The 9,151-nt window shown below is 32.3% G+C and overlaps 1 protein-coding gene across 1 annotated transcript; it reads right to left on the reverse strand.

Annotated features, from left to right (window-relative positions):
- Positions 1-6,297: 6,297 nt before the first annotated feature.
- LOTGIDRAFT_156433 (hypothetical protein) lies at positions 6,298-8,352 on the reverse strand (the record flags this gene model as incomplete). The annotated part of the gene is made up of 2 exons (XM_009047069.1): positions 6,298-6,342; positions 7,624-8,352. The coding sequence occupies 2 exons, from the start codon at positions 8,350-8,352 to the stop codon at positions 6,298-6,300; spliced, it is 774 nt and encodes a 257-aa protein (XP_009045317.1).
- Positions 8,353-9,151: the final 799 nt, after the last annotated feature.

The raw sequence follows: 9,151 nt of genomic DNA on the forward strand, positions 1-9,151 counted from the left end.
TAGAGTTATATATCCTACTGTTCTGTATCTTATTAAACTAATGAAATAAAATAGAGTTTTATATCCTACTGTTCTGTATCTCATTGGACTAATGAAATAAAATAGAGTTTTATATCCTACTGTTCTGTATCTTATTAAACTAATGAAATGAAATAGAGTTTTATATCCTACTGTTCTGTATCTTATTGAACTAATGAAATGAAATAGAGTTATATATCCTACTGTTCTGTATCTTATTGGACTAATGAAATAAAATAGAGTTTTATATCCTACTGTTCTGTACCTTATTCGACTAATGAAATGAAATAGAGTTTTATATCCTACTGTTCTGTATCTTATTGAACTAATGAAATGAAATAGAGTTTTATATCCTACTGTTCTGTATCTTATTGAACTAATGAAATGAAATAGAGTTTTATATCCTACTGTTCTGTACCTCATTGAACTAATGAAATGAAATGTAGTTATATATCCTACTGTTCTGTATCTTATTAAACTAATGAAATGAAATAGAGTTATATATCCTACTGTTCTGTACCTCATTGAACTAATGAAATGAAATGTAGTTTTATATCCTACTTTCCTGTATCTTATTAAACTAATGAAATGAAATAGAGTTTTTTATCCTACTGTTCTGTATCTTATTGGACTAATGAAATGAAATAGAGTTTTTTATCCTACTGTTCTGTATCTTATTAAACTAATGAAATGAAATAGAGTTTTTTATCCTACTGTTCTGTATCTTATTGGACTAATGAAATGAAATAGAGTTTTATATCCTACTGTTCTGTATCTTATTGAACTAATGAAATGAAATAGAGTTTTATATCCTACTGTTCTGTATCTTATTGGACTAATGAAATGAAATAGAGTTTTATATCCTACTGTTCTGTATCTTATTGGACTAATGGCCCTTGAAGAAACAGGTCATAACTTACTGAGTTACTATGAGATTAGCAGCACTTATTGTGTCACAGACTGATATTTTATACCATTTTCTGCTGAACTAATAATGGATTGATAAAGTTGAAATCTCTCGTCATAAATTACCTGTTTTATATCTAGAATAAATATTATTAGTGATTGACATTTGGCCTGGTCTTAGTGGCAATAAATTGTACAAATAAATGTAATTGACAGTAAAACAACCATAATTTTCTAGTTTTATAGGAGATAGATTCACCAAGATAATACAGCTTTTATTTTCTCAACTTTAACCATCAAGTGTCTTATTCATGTCCATACAAAATGCATTTTTCCAAAAAAAATAGGAAAACTTTTTGTCAGTTCAACAAAAAGAACTTTAAACTCTTTCTGGCCAAAAATCTGGAAAACCAGAAAATAAAAAAGCCTAGACTAAATACCAGACATGTTTTGGAGATGTAATCTGTCATCAGGCTGACTGGTTTACAGGGATTAACTCTCCAATCTGACTTTTACACCTATCTAACTATATAAAACTTACAGTTAAATAAAATGTTAGATGTTTCAGATTCAATTTTTGTGAAATTTGTTGGATTTTTTTTCTAAATATTGATTGCTTCTGAAGCCTGGTTGTTATTTTAGTGCTAAATCAAAGTTATTTACAGGTATTGAGGGCATCAAATATGTGGAAAATTAGTACTTTGAGTTCAACGGCTCGAAACTCTTGTGACAATCAAAATTTCTCAAGATTTTTCGACAAAGAAGATTGTCACTTTCAGTTGAGTAATCAATATTATTATCTCTCTTTCTTTTTCACCAATTTCTCACAGTAAGCTCATATCAAGGGCATCATTGATGATGGGTAGAATGATTTCACTGGTTGAGAATCCTTGCTAGTACTAGGCCAATTGAAATTTCTTAAGTTATATTGACTATATATATTGTTACTATCTGTTGATAAAAATAATAGGAATATTTGTAAAGATTGTTATTTTTCACTGTCAAACATCATACAACAACACGGTTATCAGGTTTTTACTCAATTAAATCAATAAATTTAAAATATCAAATAGGAAGTATAAAAAAATAATATATTTTTATGATGTTTTATTTTCCGATTTCCTACTTTCATATTTTATGCAGGAAATAAATTTTGAAAAACATGTTCGAACCAGAAAAACCGATAAATTTAAACTTGAAATTTCATCCATGAACAATTTTATTGAATGAAGTAAATAATCATTACAACAGCCTGTTTAATGTCCCTTTTCTCTTGAATATGTTAAATACTATATTATTATATCGATATTTCTACCGTGTTTCTCTGTAGCAGGTACCTTTTCTCAGGCATTTTTCTCTTGAACTTGTCAAATACTAGTTTACTATATTAATATTTCTACCGTGTTTCTCTGTAGCAGGTAAACCTACTATTAGGGAGCAAGGTATTTAATATTTGCATGTCACATGGTTTTAAAACTAAATGTGAATACACATACAAACCTTGTGTATAAAATAATAGTACTGGCAACCCTTCTATCAATTCATGGGAGCCGCGGTGGCTCAGTGAGTTAGACGCTTGCTCACTAACCTAAAGGTCCAGGGTTCAATCCCGGCATAAGTCGAGATAATACCTTCGGATTTTTCAACCCGGTTTCCCCCTGTCAGTGATGCAGGTACGAGGGGCTGACATGGAAACAGCGTCCAGTCGTTCGGATGGGACAATAAACCGAGGCCCTGTGTGCTACAGGCTGTGCACGTTAAAGATCCCTCGACAGTTGGAAATCGAAAAAGAGCAGGCTAATGCCGCTGTCCTGGCAAAATTGCCCTCATTGCACCCTGCATGGCGTTGCCCGTCTTCATTTGCCCACATGGTGCCATTTGGTTAAAATTAAAGTTCTCGAAAAGGTCAATATGAGTATATATTCATCAGTCAACTTACCTGGTGTCATAAAGTTACAACAGAATCCCTGTAAAATCTGGAAAATTGGAAATTCATAAAACTAAGTAATTATTGAAAAACGCTTAATCATGATATTAAGGGTTTTCAATAGTTAATTACATATTTATGGATAATTACTAAGTTTTTTAGATTTATCAGATTATATAAGGATCCTGTTATGTTATTTATGACACCAGATATATCTACTGGCTCTTAATCGCCTAGTTTAAAATTCTTAAATGTTATGTTAATTCTAAGACGTAGGATCACTTTAATGAACTTTTCAATCTATTCGGTACCAGTATTATTAGGATGACATAATCCCTTTAACAAATAATCTCCTGTAATATCAGATACAGGTAAAATGATAAAATGATGTTATAAATTGACAGAAAATGGTAAAAATAATTTCAAAAGGTATCTTATCATTTTTAACCTACATCTATTACAGTTTATATTCTCTCCACCCTTATTAAATGTTGATATTTCTTATACATTCTGGTAATAGACAGGGATGTTGTTTTAGCCTGTTTTACCAGTCATGTCTGACTGAAGCTCTAGACTGTTGATTTGGTTGTATTAACCAGTTATGTCTGATGAAAGATCCAGATTATTTTAATTACTTGTAGTTCTAGGCTTTTTATTTGATTTGGTTGTATCAACCAGTCATGTCTGACCAGAGCTCTCAACTGTTGATTTGGTTGTATTAACCAGTCATGTCTGACCAGAGCTCTCAACTGTTGATTTGGTTGTATCAACCAGTCATGTCTGACCAGAGCTCTCAACTGTTGATTTGGTTGTATCAACCAGTCATGTCTGACCAGAGCTCTGGACTGTTGATTTGTTTGTATTTACCAGTCATGTCTGACCAGAGCTCTAGACTGTTGATTTGGTTGTATTAACCAGTCATGTCTGAATAGAGCTCTAGACTGTACATACCACACATTTTCTACACAGTTTTTAATTTAATCATACGGTAACATTTTGTTGAAAGTCCAACAATTTCTCCTCATCTAAAGATTTGACGTGTAATTTTGTCATACTGACAGCTGAAATCTACAACAACAGTTTTATTGTATCGTTTAAAATTAAGACACGTTCCTCATTTCCTGGCCATAATTATCATTATTAATTAACAGAGATTTAATTATCAAACAGGAAATAAACACATGTAACTCATCAGTATATCATTGTGGTCCTCTTCGTTAGATTCTAATCCTAAATTTTAAAGGGATTGTAAAGAGGTTTTCTGAAAATTGTATCTGTATCAGAGACACGGATATCATCAATTTACACCATTCCAATTTTCAACCCAATGTCTGTGGTTCTTGTAATTCCACTAAACTATGTGTATTATGACATCACACAACACAACTCAAAGGTTCTTAGATATATCAATAGCACCTTTTGTGTTAGTGACCTCACAAAATGTTTACTTTTAGTGGAATTTCAAGAACCACAGATGACTGAAAATTGAAAGATGCAAATTGATGCTATCAGTGTCTCTGATACACATACAATTTTTAGAAAACTTCTTTACAATCCCTTTAAAGATTCAAGTGAGTAAGCTTACAAGGTGAATTTCTTGACCAAAGATTGCCCTAGTTATCAAATTAACATCCTTATTTAAAAAGGTTCCTGTTCCTGTTCACACATCAAGAAGACATCCTGGACAAATTTGGCTTTAGTCTAAAATCACATAAACAAAATAAATTAGGCAATATTTCAAATGATCTTAGCTTTCAAAAGTTTTCCTAATTCTATTATTTTGAATAATCCTGATATAGCCATCATGAGTAAAGTAGAAGAAAATATCAAGTTAAAGATGGGTTCCCTTATTTTCATTTATGAAAATGAAAATGCTAATACTTATATGAATAGAAAGTAGAGGTGTTCTAATGACTTGGAAAAATACCAGTTTGTCTCACATGTCCATAATTAATTCATAATTAGCTAAATTAGAAGAGGATTACCAGCAAAATTCTAATGAATGACCGATCAAGAAGTCAATAAGTCTTTTTTCTTTTGGTTTTTACTGTTCATACATGGACATTTATGATTGGTCAAAACTCTTAATTATATGCAATAAGAATATAATGATATGATTAAGAATACATGATAATTCATTAGAAACACCAATTAATCTAATAGTTTGCTTAATTTGACACTAAAAAATAAGGAAACCCATCTTTAAATACAAGATGGCAGTCTGATGATTAAATTAATTACTACTGTAATCTATGTTAATTGGTCTGAACATTAGTTGCCCAATCATTGTAATAGTTCCCTCGTGTGAACATCATCTCAATTAAACCTAGATTCTATGGTTGGTACGTCACATCCAGGGGCCAGTTGTTGGAGAGTTTGTGAAGTACGATTCTCAAATGTATTTCAAATCTGATTGGTCAATATTATCACCGTTATAGTTTCAACCAATCAGTGTTCTTAGCATTTTATGTTTACGATTATCGTAAAGTTACGATGTTTCCGACAACAAGCTAAAATTCTGATTGGTCATTAAATAATATCATTGTTATAACATCAACCAATCAGAGTTCGAGTATTGTATGTTTACGATTATCATAAAGTTACGATGTTTTCCACAACAAGCTAGAAGTCTGATTGGTCAATAAATAATATCATTGTTATAACATCAACCAATCAGAGTTCGAGTATTGTATGTTTACAATTATCGTAAAGTTGCGATGTTTCCCACAACAAGCCAGAAATCTGATTGGTCAATAAATAATATCATTGTTATAACATCAACCAATCAGAGTTCGAGTATTGTATGTTTACGATTATCATAAAGTTACGATGTTTTCCACAACAAGCTAGAAATCTGATTGGTCAATAAATAATATCATTGTTATAACCAATCAGAGTTCGAGTATTGAATGTTTACGGCTATCTAAAAGTTACAACACGCTAGAAATCTGATATTGGCAAAATAGTAACTTCAACCAATCATTGATGTCTAACTAGGCCTGATGTACAACTACAATTTTCAAAAAAATAAGTTTTTTTTTACAACAGACCTCAGGTTGAAATTGTCAACCTCTTGTCTATAATTATAGGAAATTACTTTGTTTTGACATTCACTGTTTATTAGAAATTGTCTCTGTTGGACATTAAAAGGTTTCTAAAGAGAATTTTGTGGAGCAGACGGCAAGTCATCATAAGAAATGAATTACTGCCCCTGAATCTTTATAGTATTAGGGGAAATTTTACTTAGTATTTAGGTTCCTTAGCCCTGCATGCTTTTCATAATTCACAAGGCTAGAGTCCACATAGCCAATACTGTGATTTAGGTTTTCCAAAACTATAAGATCTTACAACAGTAAAGATAGTACTATTATATTATTTAAGGTGCAGTTTTCTATAATATTTTGAATAGTTTATATATAAGAGTTGTACTCTATGTATAATTATGTTTAATATGTTTTATTATTAGTGTAGAATGTATTCCAGACTATATCCTGAAAAAAACGTAAATAGCAATAGTAGCTTCTAGAGTGTTATATAGCAATAGCAGATTCTAGAGTGTTATATAGCAATAGTAGCTTCTAGAGTGTTATATAGCAATAGTAGCTTCTAGAGTGTTATATAGCAATAGTAGCTTCTAGAGAGTTATATAGCAATAGTAGCTTCTAGAGTGTTATATAGCAATAGTAGCTTCTAGAGTGTTATATAGCAATAGTAGCTTCTAGAGAGTTATATAGCAATAGTAGATTCTAGAGAGTTATATAGCAATAGTAGCTTCTAGAGTGTTATATAGCAATAGTAGCTTCTAGAGTGTTATATAGCAATAGTAGCTTCTAGAGTGTTATATAGCAATAGTAGCTTCTAGAGTGTTATATAGCAATAGTAGCTTCTAGAGAGTTATATAGCAATAGTAGCTTCTAGAGTGTTATATAGCAATAGTAGCTTCTAGAGTGTTATATAGCAATAGTAGCTTCTAGAGTGTTATATAGCAATAGTAGCTTCTAGAGTGTTATATAGCAATAGTAGATTCTAGAGTGTTATATAGCAATAGTAGCTTCTAGAGTGTTATATAGCAATAGTAGCTTCTAGAGAGTTATATAGCAATAGTAGCTTCTAGAGAGTTATATAGCAATAGTAGCTTCTAGAGAGTTATATAGCAATAGTAGCTTCTAGAGAGTTATATAGCAATAGTAGCTTCTAGAGAGTTATATAGCAATAGTAGCTTCTAGAGAGTTATATAGCAATAGTAGCTTCTAGAGTGTTATATAGCAATAGTAGCTTCTAGAGTGTTATATAGCAATAGTAGCTTCTAGAGTGTTGTAAAAAAAAAAACCTTAAATAGGCATAGTTTTTCTGGCTCTACCCTACCTACATCTGTTAAAGATAGTAATAAGAGCTAGTAACTATCAGAATAAGGATATATATCCTATGTTAAAATATCACCAGTGTAAAAACTCAACCTGGAAGTTGTAACATGATATTTATGTATCAAAAAGTTTTAAATGAATGAAAGAATGAGGTCAAGATGAATGAAAGAATGAATGAATGAATGAAAAAAAATGATTATGATTAAACGAAAAGAATAAATGAATGAATAAGTCCAAGCTGAATGAATGAATAAATGAATGAATGAAAGATAACAAACAATTTGATGAGCATTTTTTAAAAAAAAACTGAGTAAAAAAAATTGAAATGAAATATGTTTGCCTGTTAATGTACAAATGAATGTATGAATGAATTGATGAATGAATTGATGAATGAATGAAAAAACTGACCTGATAAGCGTCTGGGATATTCACAACTTCTCCTGTCTGAGCGACATATCCAATAATTCCCTTACCCATCGGAATCCGAATCTCCTCCTCGCGCTCACAAATTTCCTCAAAAGTTGAATCACAACAAACATCAAAAAGTTGCGAAACGAGCCATTTTTCATTAGTTCCTTTCCCCTGGACTAAAAACAACGAGCACCGATCTGCGTTTAACACGATAGACAAATTTAACAAAATTTTATAACACAAACTCCTTAAATCCAGATCATTACAAATATCTATCACAAGTTCGTACATTAACTCCCTTTCATCCAGCGATTTTAACTCACTTTTAGATTTCCGATGGGACTTTCCTTGACCAGACGTTGATGGCACAGGATCCAGAAACGTCGGGGTTCCGTCTACTTTTGAGATCATAGGTTTTAATATTCCACCCTTATCAAACTCTTGAGCAGATATTTTGCGAACGGGGGTGTTGGCGCCTGAGCTAGGTTTAGAATTAGAACTACTGGAGGATGGTTCCGAGGTTAGTCCGGATTGTTTTATAGCGTGAGATATCAACCATCCATCAACCATACTTTGTTGAGCTTTCCGAGCAAAATAATCGTGAACATATTCTGGGTGTTCGTCCAACCACTTCTCAATCCCATCATACTCTTTCTGAACTTCTGGGGGTAGGTCCGGGGGAACCTCCCCGTCACCCTGCTCTGCGACTGGCTGGACAGTCAGCATCTTTCCATTACTTCTCTTCCTCCTAGCCCATGTAGCTGGGCGTGTGTTTGAGGGTCTGTTGGTCTGAGTCAGATGAGATGTTTCTCTGTTGGAATCCAGCTTGGTAATAGAATGGTTAAAACTACAAGTTTGTATTTATATATATATATTGTTAGTGTTTAAAGCTAGAGTTAGGCTGCACGTCTCTATGGCCGAGTAGAACCATTGGTTGATCTAGCCCTATTGATTTTACACTACCAACTATTTTAACTTAACTATAATGAAACACATACAGTATATCAGCGATTTAACGTGATATACTCTACAGCTCCCTTTAACAGTTAGGCCTAACCTACCGTTCAACACAGTTAACTTATCAACAACTAGACCACGCCCTCTTCAGTAAACAATTACCATTTAAATCCGAGATTTTTAACCTCTTCCGTTCTGATCATTTCTCCGTATTTTACCCCAAACTGTTATTCCGGTTAGATATGTCGAACACGAGTTTTCACGAGTAAAGTAAGTGAAGTTGAACTGCCTACAGACCAGCAAACCATGTAATAAGCACTGTATATGATCATATCTTCAAGATAATAAAACCCACAACAATCTCACAGGCTATGGTGGACTCAAGTAGGTAATTCTATATATAGATATATACGCTACATTTAAATGTTATATTGTAAACTATTTAACTGTAGGCTAAACTAAACACAAGCGGTGTTTCTTTTTTATATCTTGAATGCACGTGCGTGTATGCGAAAAGCACACAGACTATGATATAGATTGTACTATTACGGTATATTTAAATGTTATA

This window comes from Lottia gigantea (assembly GCF_000327385.1).
Source record: "Lottia gigantea unplaced genomic scaffold LOTGIsca_11, whole genome shotgun sequence".
Classification (NCBI taxonomy): Eukaryota; Metazoa; Mollusca; class Gastropoda; family Lottiidae; genus Lottia; species Lottia gigantea.